Raw genomic sequence first — 23,228 nt, forward strand, 5'->3', positions numbered from 1 at the left:
TCGACACCCGAGCTCAAATTCGGGATACTAGCCGAGCTTCCACTAGGTGGCGCAAGAATCCTTGCTTCTGGTTATCTCGGAGGGGAAAAACAAAGTCTAAAGCCATTTGTTCCAGATACGAGTTGTTCGACATACGAGCTCCGTTCTGGAATGAATTAAACTCGTATCTAGAGGTACTACTGTATGGGATATGATGAAGCTCACCCACCACTACTTGGGCTTAAAAAATTAAATTAGTGAATGAAATAACCCTACTTTATTACTTACTTGAATCTTCTCTGTTCCTGCAATCTCATTCCCTTCCCTCCCCTCCAGTTGGAATTGTTGGAAGTACGTAGACAGCAAGAGGAAGAGGAGCGGAAGAGACAGCCTCCTTCTCCAGAGCCAATGCCCGGACCTGGGGAAGAGTCTCAATGGTGAGTATCTGGAAAAGGATATGATTTCAAACAAAGCTGAAGCTAAAAAAGCTCAATTAAGGGGTTTTTTTTCCTGATAGTCAGCTGTAGATGAATATTTTTAATAAATATTTATTAATTGATTAGAGCTATATGCAGTTTTATCACTAGGAAAATACTTGGATGCAGATTTAAGCAATCTTTAGGTGACCAAGAGCCTTACTAATCAGGAGACCTGACAGAGTTGTCGATTCATTATCATACATCAATAATGGTAAATCTATGGCATGTGTGTCACAGGTAGCACGCAGAGCCATATCTGCCAACATGCAAGCCGTTGCCCTAGTTCAGCTTCAATGCCATGTGTGCACTAGCCAACTGATTTTGGCTTGCACTGAGACTCTAGGAAGGCGTTTTGGCCTCGGAGGGGGGCATTTTTGCCATCCCCAGTTTCCAAGAAAGTCTCTGGAGCCTGGGAAGGGCGAAAAATGGGCCTACTAGGTCCTCCCGAAGCCGGGGAATGGGAGGATCATGCGGGCATGCGAGGGGGTTGGAGCAGCACTGGGGTCCCACACGCATGTGCAGAGGGATGGGGGACATTGACTTATGGGTGTGGGCACTCGTGGGCACAATAGCACGTGCAGACATGCTTTCAGCACCAGAGGGGAAAAAGGTTCACTATCATTGTCATGCATCTTAGTAGGGCTTATTTTCCATAGTGAAGTCCTAAATTAGTATTTACACAACAATTTTCATATATTTCTCCTATCAGAATAAAAGTAAATTTATATCCGTTCTCTGTAATTATGGTCAATGAGTGCATTCTTTTTGAATGCTACAAAAAGAATTAAAAGCCACATGTGGTTCAGCAAGCACATTCTCTTTTTTGTGTTTGCATACTGGCTTAATTTCAGTGTAGGCCATACAAACCCAAAAGTGAAAAAAGTTTTTTTTTTAAGATGAATTTAAGTATAGATGTAGTTCATTCTCGGTCTCTTTTAGGTCCTTGGGACAGTAAATAGTTATTACCTTGCATTAGCGTAGTAATAATATCTATCTATTGAAAATTAAAACCTTTTGATGTATCTGTGGTGCTAGAAATTCAGACTTGATAGGACTAGCTGTGTGTATGAGACATTGAAATGGGAAGTTTGCAAGTGATGCATTCAGCCATTCAGGAAAAGACAATTCAGGTATTCACTGTGGTTATTTTCGGGAAGACAGATTCTTCTCTGGAAATATTACATTCTGCTTTTCCATATCCTCCTGATTTATGCAGTACAGTGGTACCTCTACTTAAGAACTTAATTTGTTCCATGACTAGCTTCTTAAGTAGAAAAGTTTGTAAGAAGAAGCAATTTTTCCCATAGGAATCAAGGCAAAAGCAAATAATGCGTGAAAACCCATTAGGAAATAAATAAAAGCTCGGAATTTCAGAGGAGGAGGAAGAAGAGGAGGAGGACAGTCGCTGCCCAGAGCAAAGGGTTATTAAAGCCCAAGAGGGTCGGGATTAAAGGGGAAATGGCAGGAAACTTGGCGGGCCTTCGTGCCACTCTCAGATTTCCTGGGAAATTTTTCCGGACTCGGGTTCTTAAAAGAAAATGCTTCTTAAGTAGAGGCAAAAAAATCTTGAACACCCGGTTCTTCTCTAGAAAAGTTCTTAAGTAGAGGCGTTCCTAAGTATAGGTACAATGTATATGGAAAAGAAAAGTAAAAAGGGGAATAAAATAAAATCTGTCTGAAAGATCAATACGAAAGACAATTCAAAGTAAAAGTTCACCTTCCAAAGATTTAATAAAGTGGTAATCATAGAGTGTTACATTAAATTTTGTGCTCTTGAGAGGTTTAAGCAGGTATCTTGGTTAATTAAAAGTAACTCATCTTTTCTATTGCCTTTCGCTCTTGCTTTCTTTATCTTTTCTACAGGGATGGCACAAAAGGAGAACAGGTTGCCCAGAATGGTTTGCCACCAGACCAGGAATCTCCCCGGGTTAGTTACCGTTCCCAAACGTACCAAAAGTACAAAAACTTTAATAGTAGATGGACAACTAGTGACCAACCACAATCTGGACTCTGAGGAGCAAAGCAGTTGGTGAAAGACAGTTGGCTGCTTTTTCTTCTGTTTCTCCTTGTTTTATTTACTTTCCTTCACTGCCTCTCTCTCCCACATCTTCAAGCTACCAAGCTTTATTTAACCAATAGCCACCACATATACTGAATACATACTTAACATATATATTCATTCATTCATTCCTTGAATTTAATATTTTAGATGCTGTCAGATATTTGCTTGCATTGCTTCATTGTTTTTGTTTCATTATCTCTTATTGTGAGATTTTCATTTTGTTAATAGCCTTGAGAATTTTTGCAGTTCAAGCCACTTCTTTATGTGAGTAATTGAAATGTAATGAAATCTCATCAAAATGGAAGACAAGAAGTAGAATCTGACAGGTATGATGATGCTTTTAGCTATACTAACAGGTTTGAGAGCAAAATGCTGGCAAAACAACAGCATTGTCCCCAAACACTATGAGTGTACATACTGTGGAGGAGACAAGAGGGGAATAAGAGCCTCAGTGATGCAGTAGTTAGAGTGCAGTACTGCAAGCTACTTCTGCTGATCACCATGAAGTTTGGAAGATCGAATCTCAGTAGGCTCAAGGTTGACTCAGCCTTCCATCCTTCCAAGGTCGGTAAAATGAGGACCCAGATTGTTGGGGGCAATATGCTTACTCTCTGTAAACCGCTTAGAGAAGGCTGTAAAGCACCTGGCTATGAGTAAACTATCTAGAGCACGGGTGTCAAACTGGCGTCACATGCAGGCCATGCCCACCCCAGCTCTGTGAAGGGAAAAAACATCACAAAACATCATGTGATGAGCAACATGATGATGCAAAGTTTGACACCCATGATCCAGAGGTTAATATCAATTGACAATTCAAGCAAATGATATCATGAATCAACAATACAAGCTAAATAACAAATTGTTCTGAAATTAGTGGTAACTAATTATCTAACAACTGGATCGATTTTGATTTCACATTACTCCTGCAAGGACTCCTTCAGTTCACCTTACATAGAAATGAAATTAAGCTTGGATGTATAGAAATGTCAGACTTGATCCTAAATTCTGTTAGCATGTAGGTCCTATAATGGTCAGATTACACCAAAGATTTTTCTCTCATTACTTGAAAATGGGCCTATATTCAAGGAAAAATGGGCATGCAAATTACAGTGTAATAGCCGGGCTACTTTCACATTTTATTTTCAGACCAAACATCCATCTTAATGCATTATATGAATGACCTGCTGCATATAGAGACCAGGAAGAAAAGGATTTATGACATCTAAACCTGAGATCATACTTCTGTACAGGCTAGGATTTGTGGGGTCCTTGGTTTTCCCTGGTCTTGGTGGTTTTCTTGTACATGTTTTATACTAAACTAAATAACATCATCAGCTAGGACCTGTTGACTAGAAATCCCTGATTAAAAGCTGGTTTGCAAATCTTGTTTGCATTCTCTGACCATCTCAGGATTGGATTTGTTTATGGCTTAACTTTTATGCATTCTCAAAATATAGCTGATCATTTTACACTAGTGAATATCAGAAGTGATTAAATCAAAGGTTTTGACTCAAGAGATCAGTTACTACTACCAGAAAAATCAGAGCTGCTTATGCCTTATTACTCAGATCAAGTCTTATCACAAGAGGCCTTTCAAACTGAAATCAAGAGCAAACATTATGAAGGAATAAATCTCACTGAAATCAGGACCTTTATCTGAGAAAATCAGTATAGCGATTGGTCTTTTGAGGTTGATGCTTTGTGCAATTATTTAAAAATTAACATTTAAATTTATCCTTTATCCCTTTATATTATATATCTTTATATTTCTGCACTCAGTTATTATTTCTCCTTGTGCCAAGTAAGTTAGGCCAAGGGAAGGAATATGAAATTAAGTTCATAATAAATACTAATCCTTAATGCCCAACTTGTATCTATTGAAGGAGGCCTTGGCTATATCCATGGTCATATTCCTATGGAAGGGAGAAAAGACAATAATAAGATTGACACATTAGCTCTTAATCCATATTCCTCTACACAGAAAGTGTCACAAATAAGAAGACTATTATGAAGAATAGAGGGAAGAAGTAAGATGTGTAGAAGATGAAATTGTATACTGTTGGACTTATTTGAGACCCCCCCCCCCCCATGGTGAAATTGGGAAAGAAAAAAATAATTTGGAGCTGGCTCCAGCATTAGAGAGAGTGAGACAATGTTCTTAGACAGAAACCAAAAATTGAAGTAACCCCACCAAGTGTCCCTAAATTATTTTTAAAAGAATCAATAGAATATTGTAGGTGTACGATATGACTATTAAATTCCTGTATAATGCTACTTCAGAAACTCCCATTCACTTCTTTGTGAAACCTGCAGTAGAACGTCCCACCAGAATCCAATTATTGCCTTAAATTAACATCAGAAAATACACACATGCTGAAAATGCAAAGTAATTCTATTTGTTTTATTCATCTATTTATTTTGTTTAAACCGCGTTTCATTTTCTTAGTGAACACAACTGATTTTACTGAAAGCCAGTCAAAAACATAAAGTAACTTCCTTCTCAATTCAAAGTACTGTAGTAGCCAAACCCAACCACATTATTTTTGGCATGTGAGGTTGAAAAAATACTTTTATTCTCCATCCACTGTATTTAAATAAAATAATAATATGAATGATTTTCAATTTGCTATCTTTTGATGACTTTTGAATCTTCTCTTAGAGGTATTTATTTCACTATCCTTAATGACAGGGCTGAAAACAGCTAAAGATATTAGCTAAAGATAGATAATACTTATTAAATAATGTGCAATTAATGTATTAAAATATTTTATTTTGTAAGCCAGATTATGGCATAGTAGAGAAGTGGTTTCTATAGATAGATGATAATTGGAAAATTAAGAAAGATTGTCATAAAATATTCCCTTTCAGTCCCCTTTATTTCAGGAGGCATTTCATTTGTAAACTTTACAACTATAGAGTAGTTTCCAACAATTATCTTTAACAAACTACAGTTAGTTAATCTGTTTTTCTTTTGTCATGAGGAAGGGTTAAAATAATATATGGCAGAATTTGTGAAAAGCAAGAAACTTGGATGTATACTTTAATACACTTCTGTTTTATTATCATGCACATCTCTTCTTTTCTCTTATCAGGATATCAGCATAAAGCTTCTTAATTTTTTAATGTAATTTAATAGTTTTTTTAACCATTTGGTCTTTTGTTGTACTTACTGTTTGGTCTCTGCCCCTCAAAGTGCATTAAAGAATGCAATAACTTGAAGTGCATTCTAGTCACAAATGTCTAAGAAGCGTTTAGCTTTAAAATATTTGGCTATATATTCAATAGAAAACTAATTAATATATACATAATCTTAATCTCAGAGAGAGATGCCGCAGTTCTCCCCATTAATCATGGGTAATAATTTGGTTTTTTAAAAGAAGTACAGTCAAAATTATGTTGATTGTAAGACCGTATGGGTTGCCTTTCCTTACCACAAATCTCTCCATTATTCATCATCTAATGAGACAGAGACTCAGGAGGAAAAAGACAATGCAATATTTATTCATGCACTTTGAAAGCAAGGGAGGGATATCACTCTTCCCCTCCCACCGCATCTTATAGTCTGAATTTGCAAACCTGAAGAAGAAGCTGATCACTAAATTGACTTGCGATTAACCTTCCAGTGATGAAAATGTGTATTCATAACATGCCTATGTCCCATCTGTTTCATTGTTGTTAACCCTGAGCACCCATGGTATTGTCTTTGCATGCTCAGAGCATGTTTCGATTAAAAGTTTATTTAGCCCCATTCTTTACCCTCCACCTTTTTTGTTGTTATGCATAGTTTGCCTACATGTTTATTTGTTTGGGGAGGCGGGTATTCTGTTTATGGTTCAAAGCATTTCATTTTTAAAAAAAATAGACCATAAAAATATTTGTCACCAAAAAGCAGTTAAAAAGCTTTTTCAGTGCCTCAAGACTTCAAGACATTCTTGCAATAGCCTCATCAACCCCAAGACCATTTCTTCGCTGCCTTGGGGTATGACTGCCCCGAAAATCAAGCTACTTTGCCAGCAACTATAGCTCAAGAGTAAGATCTAGTGACGATAATTTAAATGGCAGAACTGTCACAAACTGGGGAGCAGCTGTTGATTTAACAGGCATGCAACAGCTCCCAATTTTGCTTACAGTTTCACTGCCTGTGATGTGGATACAGGATTAAGAGGCTAACAGTAGTATGATAAAAGAAAAAAAGTATTTCTTTTTCTTTCTTTTACAAACATTTTAACTTTCCCCACTTTAGGGAATCTAATTGGGACAGTTTCTATAATTTTCTCTGCTTTTATTGCCTGCTCTGATTTAATTGACACCTAATTTTATTCAAAATCCACAAGCAAATAAATATTCTCATATTCTCAAGAGATCATTTGTTCCATTCCTTAATGCTAGGAAAATTCATAGTGAGTTTTCCTAATTCTTCAAAAGAAGCCTCTTTCTCACATTCAGAGAAATAGATATAAATAGGGAGGAGCAACTGTATATTAAAAAGCTTTCATATTTATCCATATTTTTGTTTAGTTCGATAGATTGTAGACTACAAGTAATAATATCTTTTAAGGGAAGATTTAATATTTTAGAGATAAAATTCTGAGTTCCAGAATTGAGAGTCCTGTTTCAAATCAGTAAGTTGCTCTATTTATGAATTTGGAAGCATTTGGGAAAAGACCTTTGATAAAAGCCAGGTGTAGAAGGCTTCAAAATAGTGTCATTCAGTAGTGTTTATCCCAACAGGGTGTTAGTGTAATCATAGAAAAGTGACAACTTTATATTATTTTATACATGTGTACTCTAAAGGAGTATCTATTGTTTCTAATGGAATATTTTGTGAGCCGTACAAATATGGAGAGAATTTACAGCTAAGATAGCACAGCTGAATCAGATGGGAACATTTCAAATTAGACCATTTGTGTTTGTATTTAACCTCAAAAGTTTCAAGGCTTTTGAAAAGAACACGTGTGGCCAAGTTCTAAAACTAACATAATACAAACTGCAAACTGTATTGGAACCAGTATGTTTTCTGACTGAAAACGGTAGATGTTGGCATTGTTATTGAGATGAAAAGAGATACAATATTTAAATAAATATTAATATTTCAAGTAGGGTTCCCCAAATGGCTCAAAAGTATAGAAATACAGATAGTCCTTGATTTACAACCAGTCATTTAGTGACCATTGGAAGTTACAACACCACTAAAAAAAGTGACTTATGACCATATTTCACACTTATGACCATTCTAACATCTCCACAATTGTAATTTACATTCAAATGACTGACAACTAATCACATTTATGATGGTTGCAGTGTCCCCGAGACATGTGATCTCCTTTTGCAATCATCTGACAAGCAAAGTCAATGGGAAACCAGATTTACTTAAAACCATGTTATTAATTTAATAGTTACTGTGATTCATTTAACAAATGTGGCCAAAAAAAAAGTTGGAAAATGGGTCAAAACTCACTTAACAAATGTTGCGCTTAACGTATATTTTGGGCTCAATTAGGATCATAAATTGGGGACTACCTGTACTAATCCGGGGTTTAAAGAGCAACAAATTTGCTTAAGCCAGTAGTAGGTGGTCAGATAAACTAAGACACCTTTATATAGAACATAATTTTACAATACAGATACAGGCTGGGAGGAAAGAATTGAGGGCATTCAGTTCTTTTGTGAGGTGAAACACTAATAATCTTTGTAACTAGAAAATAAACCATAATGGAAGTTAACGGGAAAGTTGATAGCCACCTTTTACAAAACTCTAACCAAACAATTGTAGCTAAACTGGCAAATGTATAGCTAGCTTGCTGTCTAATGATTCCACTGCTTCTGTATTATCCCAGGCCTGGCTAAAAGCAGCAAAATGTTTGTAATAATTATGCCCATTATGATTCTTTGCTTGTTTCCAATATACAAATGACACAGAGTGTTCATAATCTACTAGAGCATTGAGCAGTGCTAGGCTTTAACTTGCTAATAATTATCCCCACATTGCAGTATTGTAATCCTTTTTGGGCTGCTACCAATGGCTTTTTTGTGGCACAAAACTGAAAATCCCTAAACCTCAATAAATGTTATTTATCCCAACTGGAACCAAACTACCACTGTGAAAGATTAAAGCTTTCAGGATTCCGGTATAAATGATTTAGGGGAATGAAATGGCTGATGAAGACCTCAAGAAGTGACCAGTCAGAGCTGGCCCCCTCCTAGGCAACTCAATTGCAACACAACAGGCAACATGACCGACAAAGCGAGTGATGGCCACAGCCTTGGTTCTGTCTTTGTTTGGGGGTAAATAGAAGTGTGATGTTGAGTGATTGTAGTGTTTTTTTTCTGGCTCCTTTAGCACCCAATCCACCCAATTCCAAAGTCCAGCGATTGTGACTTTGAAAAAAATTAACATTGTAACTTTTGACTGATTGTATTACACCTTCCTTCTTTTAAGCTTGTCTATCTTTGAAAATCCAAGTTCCTTAGAATGGTGGACATAATGAAAATGCATGCTATCCTCTTCCCAATTTCTGCATGTTACTTTCTGATTATATTGGCAATTTGGGGATGGGGTAGGACAGCATTCCTTAAACGGATGGTCTCCAGATTTCCTAGACATGATTAGAAATTATAGTTGGGGCCTATATGTATAGCATATATTGTCTTGGGGAAGACTGAAATAGTAGTAGGGAGCGGGTGGCTCATAAGCAGAAAGTAAGAGTTCAGTGCCAAAAGAAGGTTGTTTTTTTTTTTTTACCAATGTTGCTGACTACATTACTTCACTGGCTTAATATAAGTTACTGCACAAATTCAGCTACAGAACTTTTATTAATGCATAAAAGACAGCTGATGCAAATCAGTTTGAGCTTCTGTTTCTTCTGCTCTCTCTCAACTTTAAAAAAGTGAGATTCTTACTGTTTTGAAGAAGTAAAAATATTAAACGAAGTGGCAGCAATTCAGGGAATGATACATTTACCAATTATCTCTCATTTTCAGTTGTGGGATGGCAAAGAACATTCTCTGTAGTCAATAGTGAAGAAATCCTTGTTGGATTATAGTTTGCATTTGCTTGATCAAACTAAAGGATCTGATCAGTAGTGCCAAGTGCAGTAAAACTCTCACAGATGGGTTCTCCCCCTCATTCTTCATTGCTTCACTTCTACCAATTGGGTACTAATCTATTGATACCTTTTAATTCCTTTGGCCTCTTGTTGCTCCAGCTGAGTGTGAGAACAATCTAGGCTTTGGGACACAAGTGTGCAGGTTTTGCAACTGAACATTCAAGCATTTTTTAAAAGAAACTGATTGTGATATCTTCTTATTGAGCAGCAGTTATAGTCCCCATCTTGTTTCTTAGATGGGAGAAGGAAGAGAAACCAATGAAATGGTCAATGGGGCAACAGATCAGAGGACAAGTTCCAAAGAGACAAGTCCAGTTCCTTCACCGACAGCCGATCGCAAAGCCAAGACCAGCCTCCAGGCTCAAACCGCTGCCACTCTTCCAGCCAAAACACAAGAAATACCTTCCGCCCAGATGGAGGGCTTCTTAAATCGTAAGCATGAATGGGAATCACACAGCAAGAAGGCCTCAAACAGGTATTATATTGCAATTAACAGAAATTTTAAACTTCTTGGATTTTATTTTGACCAAGCATGTCAAATCAGGTGCTCTCCATATGGGAGTATATATGTAGGTAAATTATTTGGCTTTGTAATCTTGTGTGGTGCAGGAGTTGGGCACAACACATTCATACATACACACAAGTGACATAGATACATCCGTTCCTTTCCTGTAAGGCTTCCCACTCTCGCCCAGCATTCCTGCGCCAAATCAGCATTCCACTTCTAATAGCAGGAAAATATTTGTAGTCTTCCTCCCTGCAGTCTTGTTCAAGATCACTGTTTGTCAAACTACCATGAGTTTCACGGAAACAACATCATTTCCCTGATACAAAGTTGATAACTGACTAGTTAAGCATGTGAAAGAATCAACAGGTGCAATTATTTTAAAGATGGCAGCACTGAGCATTTGCTTTTCATATCTAAGGTGCCAGCTTCAGTCTCTGACTTCAACATTTAAAAAGGTGTATCAAATCTGACTATTGCGAGACAAAATTGCTAATATAATGTAAAATCCAGCGTAATTGATACCCAGTTTTTGTTATGGGCTTATGATGGCATGTTGCAGGTCGATTTCTAACATTGCTGTGACTTCTTCAGAAAGCAGCTGAATGTTAATAAAAGAGGAAGACATGTAATTCTGGGTTATAATTTGTATAGATTCATTCATTTCATTCATTTATTCGATTTTTATGCCACCCTTCTCCTTAGACTCAGGGTGGCTTACAACATGTTAGCAATAGCACCTTTTAACAGAGCCAGCATATTGCCCCCACAATCCAGGTCCTCATTTTACCCACCTTGGAAGGATGGAAGGCTGAGTCAACCTTGAGCCGGTGATGAGATTTGAACCGCTGACCTACAGATCTACAGTCAGCTTCAGTGACCTGCAATAGAGCACTCTACCTGCTGCGCCACTCCTGTCCAGCATGTAATCTCCTGATTACATGCTGAACAGGAGAAAGAGAAAATACATTTTCCTGATGGCAATTTCAGATGTTAACCAAGCTTTTCACCTATCTGCTCAGGAATATAGCAATATCATTTATGATTCAATTTTTACAATTTCCTCTTTTCTGCATAAACACCTTTGTTACATCATGTTTTCTTGGTTCTGATAAAAGAGCCTTTGATTGAAGTTTAGGTCAGAATAAAAAATAGGCTATAGTAGAGATTGCTGGAACAGGCAATCAAAACAAAAAATTATAATCATTTTCAATAACATCAATTTTTACAAGTTATGCAGAACTTATTAAAGGGTTGCTACTCGTGTCCTTTAGCCTCTGCTGTCCTAATCACCAAGTAGGCTGCATGTTGGCCTTAAATCACAGGTTCTTCATTGATCATACATTGTATATAGCTTATTTAGCCTAGTGATTGTATATGACATCTTTCAGATCCCATAGACTTTATTGAAAGAAAAGAAAGGTTCCCCCAATCTTGTTAGTAGACATCTACATTCTAAATATTAATTTGGTTTAGGAACTCTTAAGTCATTATATTGGAGAAGCACCTTTTCATTGTCCAAGCAGCCCTATCTGAGGCAAACCATAGTGACGTCAAAATAATGGCTTGGGAATATCATGCAATTGCTGTTATTAGTTATGTGCAGCCCTTCCATTATTGTGTCATAGCATTCATGTTGCATTATTTCACACACACTTATGCAGATGCTCATATGCCCAAAACAATCCTGTATGCTGCCACTCTTTCTGTTGCCATTACACTAATGAAGGCATTTTATTAATTCAAAATTGGTAGTCAACCATTGGTGTACTGTCTTTCAATAAGTGAGTTTTAACTCTGATATGCTTTCTCTTTTAATCATTTATAAACAGTGATTAGTAATGATGTTTGAACTGAAAATCTGGAAAGTTCAATGGGATGGTTTTTTTTAACCAAACTGTTTCATTTACTTGGGTAACCAAACCCCAAGATTCAGTGTTTTAAATAAAACATCTTTCAAAGTTTTAAATTCTGAGGCATGACAATTTGTATTTCAAAAGCATCCCTTTCCAAGGAGTGCCAAAAGATTGGAAAACTGCAGAATTACTATTTGTCCAAATTATACTGCCCATAGTTCCTAGACATGAAACTACTTTTTTCTCTGCTAAACACCTATAACTCAATGCCTTTAATTATAGAAAGTCAGAGGAAAGTTGGTCTTATTTGTGACAATGACTTTAACGCTTGCTTTGCTCTTTCTTTTGTGTCTCAAGATCATGGCATAATGTTTACTGTGTTATTAACAACCAAGAAATGGGTTTCTACAAAGATGCAAAGGCAGCTTCCTCCGGCATTCCATATCACAGTGAGGTCCCTGTAAGCCTGAAAGAAGCAGTGTGTGAAGTGGCAGTAGAGTACAAGAAGAAGAAGCATGTATTCAAGTTAAGGTAAAAATCTTTATTTCTATGGCAGAAGATTAAGCGGAGTAGTAACTTCCAGCCTATATTCGTACGTTCAGTCTACAAATCTTTTATCTTCCAAAGTTTAAATTAACTTGGTTAAATTGAATGTTATGATATTCATTGTTCCAAAACAGGATCTCACAGGGCAGGGGTAGGCAAAATTGGCTCTTCTATGACTTGTGATTAGATTAGATTAGATTTATTGGATTTATATGCCGCCCCTCTCCGCAGACTCGGGGCGGCTCACAATAATGGCAAAAATAGTACATAGTGACAAATCTAATATTTACCAATCTAATTACAGTTTTAGATTTAAAAAATTCATAAAAGCAACCCCAATATATGTAAAAAACAAGCACACAATCAATCATACACCAAAACAACATGGGCAAGGGGGAGATGTTTCAATTCCCCCATGCCTGACGGCAGAGGTGGGTTTTAAGGAGTTTACGAAAGGCAAGGAGGGTGGGGGCAATCCTAATCTCAGGGGGGAGCTGGTTCCAGAGGGTCGGAGCCACCAGAGAGAAGGCTCTTCCCCTGGGTCCCGCCAGACGACATTGTTTAGTCGACGGGACCCGGAGAAGGACTTCAACTCCCAAAATTCCTGACCTAGCATGATTGGCTCAGAAATTCTGGGAGTTGAAGTCCACAAGTCATAGAAGAGCCAACTTTGAGTACCCCTGTCATGGGTGCTACCTTCCCCCCACATTACCTGAAATAATGAAGAGATGAAAGTTAGAACACTTTTTGTGATAACTAGGTTTGCCCCAAGTAAAGATATTTAATAATGGATTTTGGATTTCTCCCACTTTTCCACCATTAACATAGCTATATTTCATGAAGCTACTCAGAGGAAACTGAAATTATATAATCTGAAGATGAATTGAACATTCTCCCCTGCACTGTTCGGAGAGTCCAATGTGGGTTGTTCTTCAGCCTCATTGGCAGGGACTGAGTTAAAAATTAACATAATTATGTCCCGCCCCCCTCTACCTCCTCAGGTTCAGTCTTAAAAACTCAGTCATAGTGTAGGGACTATGAGTTTTCTTCTCACAGTATGTGAGATTTATAGGATGTTTACTAACAATAATTTTTCTCCTTTTTTTCCCTTTCTCTATAGGAGGAAGACCTGGATCTCGAGAACCACTGCCCTCCGGGGTATTGTTCTCCGTCTCTTCAATCCCTGAGAGGCCACTGCTCTCCGGAGTATTGCCTTGCTGAAAGGGATCGCTGGATTGGGGTCCCTGACGCCTGCGATCAGACCCCCCCCCCAACCACTTTTCCAGCGCAACGAGTCTCCGAGTATCGGTTCTTACCGATCAGAGGAGCAATCAGTACACAGAATTTCCCCATGGGGGGAAATCAGCTGTAAGGCGATCCCAGCAGCTCCCAGACAGCGTTTCTGCCGATCGGCAATGGAAAAAGAAAAAAAAAAGATCAGCTGTTCGGAGGCCCTTTGCAGCCACCTTGTTCCCGATCGCTCAGAGGAGCAGAGATCGAAGGAATTGAAGGGGGGGGGTGCAGAAGGTGATTGCCGAGCTGCCCGAAGTTGCGCCCGCCATTTTGGCGCAGGGCCAAAGCCTCTGAGTCCCCCTCCGGCCGTTTGAGAAGCAGAGCTTTTCCCGCCTGATGTCACGGCCGCCATCTTGTTTGGTAAGGGGTCAGAGTGACTAGGCTCTTTTCAGCCTATCCCAGGGCCGCCATCTTGCTTCAGGGCGTTGCCAGGACAACGAAGCTATTATGGGCTTCTACCTAGTATCCAGCCAATCACGAGCAGGAAAAACAGATGACATGTTATTTAGGGGACACCAGCTTCCCTAGTCCACCATTTTACTTGCTTTTAAGCAGTAACCTCGTGTTTTTTGGCTCTGTGTTGTTACAAACATGTCTCAAGCCAGTCCCAGCGCTCCTGTGCCCTCCTCCTCCAAGAATAAAAGTAAGGACAAGGGGCCCAGCTCAAAATCTAAGGGGAAAAGCTCTCAGTCCTCCAATGCACTAAAGGAGGCTGAGAAGAAAATAAAGGCCCTCGAGGCCCAGCTGGACAAAGCAAAACCAAGACAAGGGCCTAGCCCCTCAGCCATGGTTATTCCACCCGTTTATCAAAGCCCGCTGGGTCCTCCTCCCCTGTCATCGGCCACCTTCGAGGGGCCTCCCTTTCAAAGCGCTGGGGGTCTTTCACCAGACCGCCCATTAAGTGCCCCCCCACCATCTGAGGGATTTCAGAGATCAGAATGGAGCAGGCCTGCCTCTCAACCTCCAGCAGCTACAGCCACATTCACGCCCACAGCAGCAGGGCTCAGGGGCTCTACAGATAACTGGCAAGCCATGTCTCCCTCGGTACAAGACATGATTGCTTCAGCTTATGCACAGGGCATAGCAATTGGGGCCCAACAACAACATCAATCCCCCCTGCCACCTCGCCCCAGCAGGCAGGATATCTGGTCAGCTCCTGCACCTGCACCTTCCCTGCATGACTCTTTTCAGGAGGAGCAAGAGTTCAGAGAGGCCTTTTCAGACCCAGAGAATGAGCTGTCGGGGGATGAAGCCACCTTACCAGAACAGCCTGTATTAGCAGGCTTATTCAAGGCACCCCTTTTCAGGGTTCTCCTAAACAAGGCCAGAACCACACTAACTTTGACCAGTGCCCAAAAGACGGCTGACCAGGATGTGGGCACATTACCCGCTTCCAGACTCATTAATGAGCCTCAAAGGGACTCAGAAACTATCCCTGCAGTGCCCATATTTGCAGAAAACATAAAGAGGCCCTGGCAGCAACCAGCAGCAGCTCTGGGTCCCTCAGCTCTGGAGAAGAAGCTTTACTCCTTCGATCCAGAAATAGAGGATTTGCTCCAATACCCGGCTGTGGATACCCCGGTTACCTCGCTAATTTCCAATGCCCTGGTTCCATCGGAGATGGCGGATGGTTTGCGGCCCGATGATAGGAAGGCCGAGAACCTGATCCGGAGAATGCACCAGCTATGTGCCTGGTCCTTGAGAGCTGCTATGGCAGCCTCCTTCTTCAACCGGGCCTCAATCCTTTGGCTTCGAGACATCCTCCCCAGGTTGGGCCCGGAGGACGCTCGCCTTCGCCAAGACATTAATAAATTGATCGCCTCCACGGAGTTCTCCGCCGATGCCACCTTGGCTGCTTCTAGGTTTTCATCCAGGGCGATGGCTACCAACCTTTCCACTCGACGCCTAATATGGCTCCGCTCTTGGCAAGCGGACGCCAAATCGAAATGGCGTCTTGCAACCGCGCCCTACCAAGGGACCACACTTTTTGGAGAATCACTAGATAAAGTCTTGATCGAGGATAAAGACAAGAAAAAGGTGCTGCCAAGGTCGGCGAGGAGGCAAGACAGGCGGGCGGCCCCATACTACAGAAGGCAGCCCTTTCGAGCGGACACGGCCGCGCCTGCGGCCTCAAACACCAGGCCATATGGACAGAGCTCCTACACGCAGCCATCCTTCAGGTCTGACAGAACAGGTTATGGAGACAGGAACCGACAGTTCCAACAGCCCCGCAGATCCTTTCGGGGCGGGAACAGAGGAGGGTACCGAAAACAAAAATGACTTACCCATCCAGGTACCCATCGGTGGACGCCTGCAGTCCTTCTCAGGCTCTTGGGCGGCTATTTCCACCGACATTTGGGCGCTAGATACCGTGAAGAATGGTCTGCGCATCAACTTCCTACAGACTCCTCCGGACAGATTCCTACAATGCCCGTCGCTATCTCAACCAAGATGTTCCCTGATTGCCAGGGAAGTACAACACCTGTTGGACATTGGGGCAATAGAACCGGTGCCAGTACATCAACAAGGACAGGGGTTCTACTCTATCGTGTTCTTGGTCCCCAAGACGTCCGGCGGCTACCGCCTGATTCTCAACCTCAAGCAGCTGAACATCTATGTTCGCTACCAACGTTTCAAGATGCATTCCTTACAGTCAATCCTGGCATCCATCCGACACCACGACTGGATGACCTCCATCGACCTCAAAGAGGCGTACCTGCACGTACCAGTTCATCCACATCATCGACGTTTCCTCCGCTTTTGTATACAGGACCATCATTTCCAGTACAGGGCAATGCCCTTCGGACTTTCATCGGCCCCCAGAGCTTTCACCAAGCTTCTGGATGTACTGACAGCCGACCTGAGAACCAGATCCATTCGTCTCATGGCCTATCTGGACGACGTAATCATCTTGTCCAGCAGCCCTCAACAGGCCAGACTAGATCTACAACGGACAATACGTTCTCTAGAGACCTGTGGTTTCACGATCAACTATGTGAAAAGCCACCTGAATCCAACCAAACAGCTCTTACATTTGGGAACTCTGATAGACTCTGCAGCCGGAATCGTTTACCTGTCATCAGAGAGGCAGCAGAGGGTGAGGACGCTGATAGCTTCTATTCAGCACCGCACCAGGGTCCCCTTGGCCCTTCTATCCCAGCTGCTAGGAGTCTTCATCTCCTGCATCAGCATCGTCCCATGGGCGCGGCTGCATGCCCGCCCGCTTCAATGGCTCCTCCTCCCCTTCCAAAGAGCACGCATGAGCCACTCCAAACACCAGGTACGTCTCACGTTACCCGTCCGTCACTCTCTGCCCTGGTGGACGTCCCAAGCGCTGACCAGAGGCTCTCCCTTCCTACACCATCGGGAGGTGACGATCACTACAGATGCGAGCCTCTCCGGCTGGGTAGCACATTGCGGCTCCAGAGTGGCCCAGGGTCTCTGGACAGCAGACGACCTGAGGGACCCCAATATCAACTTACTAGAACTAAGGGCAGTCTTCAAGGCACTCCACTCCTTCAAAGACCGGGTAGAGGGACAGCATGTCCTCGTCATGACGGACAACGTAGCAACAAGGGCCCATATAAATCATCAGGGAGGTACGAGGTCGGGCCGTTTGATGGAGGAGGCTCACTCCCTGATGTCTTGGGCGGAAACACACCTGGTCTCGATCCAAGCAGAACACATCTCAGGATCAGACAACACCCAGGCGGATTGGTTGAGCCGCACAACCATCGACCCGGGGGAATGGTCATTGAACCCGGAGGTTTTGCAGGACATTATACACCGTTATGGGGAACCGGTAGTGGACCTGTTCGCGACCCACCTCAACAACCAAGTGGTCCGATTCTACTCCCGGTTCCCGTGCCCGGGAGCCGACCGTATCAATGCGCTCCTCTCCCCATGGCCAAGGGGTCTACTCTACGCCTTCCCTCCGACTTGCCTTCTACCCAGGGTAGTCTCCAAGATACTCTCGGAGCAGGCGGAGGTGATTCTCGTCGCCCCCTTTTGGCCCAGACGACCATGGTTCGCGGACTTGATGGACCTCTCAACCTCCCCGCCATGGAGGATCCCATACCACAGACTCTCCCTCACCCAGGGGTCGTTGGTGCACCCAGAGCCTCAGTGGTGGAGGCTTGCCGTGTGGAGATTGAGGGGGACCGCTTGAGGGCGGAATCCCTGTCGGAAAAGGTCATCCATACCATCCAATCGTCTCGACGCCCGTCAACGACTCGCATTTACCAAGCGACATGGGCAGCGTTTTGTAGATTCTGCAGAGCTCGAGAGATCCCCCCTCGCTCAGCCTCCATCTTACATCTATTAGACTTCCTACAGAAGGGGCTGGACGAAGGGCTGACCCCAAACACCCTTCGCAGGCAGGTGGCAGCTATCGCCACGGTCTTAAGACCAGACCCCCTTCGACCGATTTCCCATCATCCATGGGTTAAAGACTTTCTCCGAGGAGCCTCGAATCTTTCTCCTCCAGTTATCCATCACTTCCCATCCTGGGATTTGACTTTGGTCTTACAGGCCCTTACAGGACCTCCTTTTGAACCACTGAGAGAAATCACGCTTCGCCTTCTATCAATCAAAGTAGCGTTCTTAGTGGCCATCACATCTGCTCGCAGGGTGTCGGAACTCGCGGCATTGTCAGTCCGGCCGGACCTTTGCGTGTTCCACCCAGATCGGGTTACTCTTCGGTTAGATCCCAGCTTTCTGCCGAAGGTCAACACAATATTTCATAGATCCCAGGACATAATATTACCGGACTTCTGTACCCACGGCTCACACCCGTCAGTCTTACGCTGGCACAAAGTGGACGTCCGTAGAGCTCTAAAGATTTACATTCGACGGATCAGCTCTTTCAGGAAATCAGAAGCATTATTCGTTTCCTTCTTCCCAGGATCCATGGGTAACAAGGTGTCCTCTAAAACTATCAGCCGATGGATCCGGTCCTGCATTATGGAGGCATACAGGACACGTGGGACACCTTTGCCAAGGACAATCACGGCTCACTCTACCAGAAGTGCAGCCACCACTGCCGCCTGGAACACACAGGCGTCAATCGATGACATCTGTCGGGCCGCAACCTGGGCGGCCCCCATGACTTTCATCAGACACTACCGTATAGACTCATTCGCTTCATCGGAAGCGGCATTCGGTCGCAGAGTGCTGCAACGGGTTTGTGTTCAGACACCCCTGGTCCAGCCTATCCCGCCCTAGTTGGTTTGCTTGGGTATATCCCACATTGGACTCTCCGAACAGTGCAGGGGAGAAGGACCGTTGAACTTACCTGAACGGTCTTCTCGCTGCACTGTGAGGAGAGTCCAAACCCTCCCGGCTTCTTGGCCCAGGGGTTCAGTTCGTTACCAGTTTAACTTCTTAGTTAATAAAATTGGTTTGTTTACACTATTCCTTCGTTTTTCTTGACTGAACCTGAGGAGGTAGAGGGGGGCGGGACATAATTATGTTAATTTTTAACTCAGTCCCTGCCAATGAGGCTGAAGAACAACCCACATTGGACTCTCCTCACAGTGCAGCGAGAAGACCGTTCAGGTAAGTTCAACGGTCCTTTTGTGACTCCTGGTTGTTAACCTTTGAAGTCCTACATGGTTTGGCACTACATATTTGTAAAGTTGCTTTCCTCGAGTAGAATTTACTCATCCAGTGTGCATATCTCAGATCGAAATGCTGGAGGTTCCTCCATCACACAAGATCAAGAACATATTGTATATGTTTGTGTAGGTTTTGAATAGTGCAGATGGTACATACACCAGTCAGTCTAACTTATTGATACAAGAGCAAGGTCTACATCTCATATAACTCTTGGTTTGGTAACAGAAACATTTGCATGATTCAAATGTGAATTTATTCTGAATTGCAGATTAACTGATGGCAATGAGTACCTTTTCCAAGCCAAAGATGAAGTAAGTATTTTCCTTTCATTCATTCTTGGTATTCTAAAATAGTGGTGGCTAATCTTTTTCGCAATGAATGCTGACACAGGAGTGTGCGTGTTAGTGTGTGCATGCTGGAGCACCAAAACCCAGAAGAGAACAGCTGGCCGATGTGCATGCATGCATGGCCAGCCGCTCTCTTCTGGGTTCTGTCATTTACAAGTGCGCTGGCCAGCTGGTCTTTGTGCATGCATGTGATGGAACCATGAAGTGAAGCTAGCGACGGCACACGCATGTGTGGCCAGCTGCTCTCTTCCGAGTTCTGCTGTGCGCATGTGCAAAAACAAGCTGGTCAGCGCACATGTGCACAATAAAACCCGGAAATGCAGCTAGCGACAGCTCACATGCACATGCAGCCAGCTGCTCTCTTCCAAGTTCCATCGCACGCATGTGTGCCAGCCAGCTAGTTGGCATGTGCACAACAGAACCTGGAAGTGCAGCTGCAGATGGTGCATATGCCCACACATGCCATAGGTTCACAATCACGATTCTAAAATAAAAGTGTAGCTAATATTTTGTTTCCCTATGTGGGTATTCTCAAACTCTAGGTTCATTTCCCCTGGGCTTTGTGACCAGGAAGACACAAATTCTGGCATGGGAAAGCCCAGAGAAATCTGGATTTGGTGAGAATGTAGTCTGTACTGCCCAGACAAACCAGTTTCAAGCAGACTGGGGTCATTGGAAAGCTCTCAGCTTATGCAGGCATTTTAAAATTTGTAATCCTACATGCAAAGTCAAATTATTGCCAGAAATAAGTCCTACTCTACCTGGACAAAACTGGGAACCATAGCTGAGGAAGCCTGGAGATGGACAGTGCTAATCAAGTTAGATCCAGGGCCTTTTATATAGCTGGGCAGCCATGAATTGCTCTTGTCCAGGAAGGTAAGCAAGTCATACATCAGACCATCCTAGAACTGTCCCTACATGCAAAAGCTATCCTGTGTTAAATTAAAGGAAGTACAAATCTCTAGGGATGACTGCTCTGCCATCTTGAGCAGTTGCCTCCGAGCTTTTAGTTCATCCCAGTTGCCATAGCTGTAGCTATCTGTTTGACATGACATGTTCAGAAGCTAGAAAAAGGAGCATGTGTGAAAAACTGGACCACATGGCTGCAGAAGACAGCCTGATGGGGATTATCCCTAGGCAAAGCCCATGATCAAGTTAATTGCAGTTTGTCCATTGAACAAGCGCCCAGCTATGCTAGCAGCTTTGAAATTATGAGAGGCTTCCTACTCAAACTGGAGACTACCTCAAAGTGGTGTTAACGTCAGTTCCCTCTCCACCAACAGTGGAGGCATTTACAGTAAATCCAATGTAGGAATTGAGAGAATAACCTACATCCAGTTAAACGTAGCAGCTGAGAAGGGAAGTCAGTTGTCTGCCAGGCTCCCTTTGACTTGGCAGAGGAGAACTCCAAATCATGTTCTCTTGGCTGCAGCTCAGATCTTGAGATGGGGAATTCTTTCTGAGCCTGAGCTTTGCTCAGCAGAATTAGCTTTTCAGTTTGCCCTGCCAGCAGTACAGAAGGAAGCCATCAGGCTGGCCTGGGGACAAAAGGCAGTGGGGAAAGGAAGCAGTGATTCAGGATGCAAAAAAGGAAAACTCTTATTTAGGAGAAGGCGGATACATCAGGGTAATGTCAGTGATGCAATAGAGCTACCAGGAAAGATGTGTTTGCTATTTCTGGTTGTACAAAAAAAGGCCAAGGATCTTATGGGGGCTGGGAAGTAGTGAAGGCCACCTCTCTGCAAGCTGAGTTAAGATGCCTAGAAAACCTGTTAACCTGAGCATTTGTTTTAAGGAGGAAATGAACATATGGATCGAGGCCATCACATCTGCGATCTCCTCAGACAAAATTGAGTTGTCCACAAGCACACAGAGCACCCCAGCTTCAAACCGTGCCCAGACCTTGCCAGCCAGCGTGACAGTAACCAGTGAGTCTAGTCCTGGCAAGCGGGAGAAAGACAAAGAGAAGAGGTTCAGCCTTTTTGGAAAAAAGAAGTGAACTCCTTGCTTATTTGTCCACGCTGCACTTCTCTGATCGTTCCAGTGGAATTCCAGCATGCAAGCTCAGAACCAATACATTACTCTTCGTGCCTAATGTTCCTCAATATGATTTATTTTTTTTTATTTATACAGCATTTTTTTAAAAAAAAACATACTCAAAAAATTCTAAAGTTATAAATACCTGAGGTGCATTGGGCAACTGTTGAGTAAAAGAGAACCACATTTTCTTTTTCTTTCTTTTTAAAGTGAAGTTAATATAGATTAGGCTTTAGTATTGAAACCGTTCCTCAATTTTTTGAGGCTGTCTTCAAAAAAAAAAAGAATAACACCCCTACTTTGTTTTATTGGTATGCAAGGCAGCAGAGCTAATAAAGTTCACTTGCTCTTTGGAGACGATTTTCTGATTTTAGTTTTCATTTCCATCTGAGACGGTTGCGCTGAGTCTTCACTCCTTGATTCTTCCCACTGCGAATCTAATGGTAGTGTATTCTCTTTACCCTAATAGAGTGCAGCTTGGCATTAACTTACCAGTCAATACTATTTGTATACAGGCATCTGGCTATTATTAACACGATTGTGACGCTTCCTTGCCCCCCACCTCCCCACCCGCATCTGGCAATGACAGTTAAGAATGTTGAACCAGAAGGACTTCGCATACTGATAATGGTTTTAAATAATCTGTAATTTTTATTTTTTATTTTGCTGAAATACATTATATTATACGTTTCAGATAATTCTAGTAAAAGTATAATAAGACTAGATGTATAATTAAAAAAAAACCCTTTTAAAATCATTGACTAAGTGTAAAAGTGGAATTAAAGCATTTACTGGAAAAAGTAATGTTATTCCAATGGTTAACTTGCTTGTCAGCTGCTGCACTGTGTTATAATTTTGCTCCATTACCTTTGCTCTTTGATACATAGTGTGCATTTCTCTGTCACCAGTAACTATTGTAATGAACAATTTTCATCTTACTGCACAATCGGAAAAAAATACATTTAATAGGAATGAATTCTCAATGACTGGGCCTGTAGACAGGATAGTACTGGAACTGGCTTTCGGTTATATGGAACTGTACCTCTAGACTTTTACCCTATCTGTTAAATATATGCTATGTCATTAAATGCTTTTAAAACTGACAGATATATGCAGAATTTGTTTCTTGTTCTTTGAAAAATAAATTGTATTATCAATAATAGCATCTTCAGAATGAAGAAGTAACTTTTTGATATCTGCTTGCAACAGTCCTTTTGCAAGGGTCATGAGCTGCTGTTGACTTACTCTGTCTTGTGAATCACTTGTCCACTTTCCTGAATGCCTGGTATCTTTCTATTTTATTTTATTTTATTTTTAATTTTCCAACAGCCAAAGTCTCAAAAAGTTGCACAAATCATGCTATCATTGGAGTTCCTACTTTCTCCTCCCAACAAGGGAAAGT

General features: G+C 42.1%; 1 protein-coding gene across 2 annotated transcripts in view; it reads left to right on the forward strand.

Moving 5' to 3' along the window:
- The window catches only part of SPTBN1 (spectrin beta, non-erythrocytic 1), a 215,589-nt gene extending 192,660 nt beyond the window's left edge, over positions 1–22,929 (forward strand). For both annotated transcript variants that reach the window (XM_070734769.1, XM_070734770.1), the window contains 6 exons: positions 316–416; positions 2,322–2,385; positions 9,863–10,101; positions 12,345–12,518; positions 19,711–19,753; positions 21,585–22,929. In XM_070734769.1, coding sequence (XP_070590870.1) covers positions 316–416; positions 2,322–2,385; positions 9,863–10,101; positions 12,345–12,518; positions 19,711–19,753; positions 21,585–21,788 — 825 coding nt within the window. In that variant the 3' untranslated portion in view covers positions 21,789–22,929. The remainder of the gene's footprint in view (positions 1–315; positions 417–2,321; positions 2,386–9,862; positions 10,102–12,344; positions 12,519–19,710; positions 19,754–21,584) is intronic.
- The last annotated feature ends 299 nt before the right edge of the window (positions 22,930–23,228 follow it).

This window comes from Erythrolamprus reginae, chromosome 1, assembly GCF_031021105.1.
Source record: "Erythrolamprus reginae isolate rEryReg1 chromosome 1, rEryReg1.hap1, whole genome shotgun sequence".
Classification (NCBI taxonomy): Eukaryota; Metazoa; Chordata; class Lepidosauria; order Squamata; family Dipsadidae; genus Erythrolamprus; species Erythrolamprus reginae.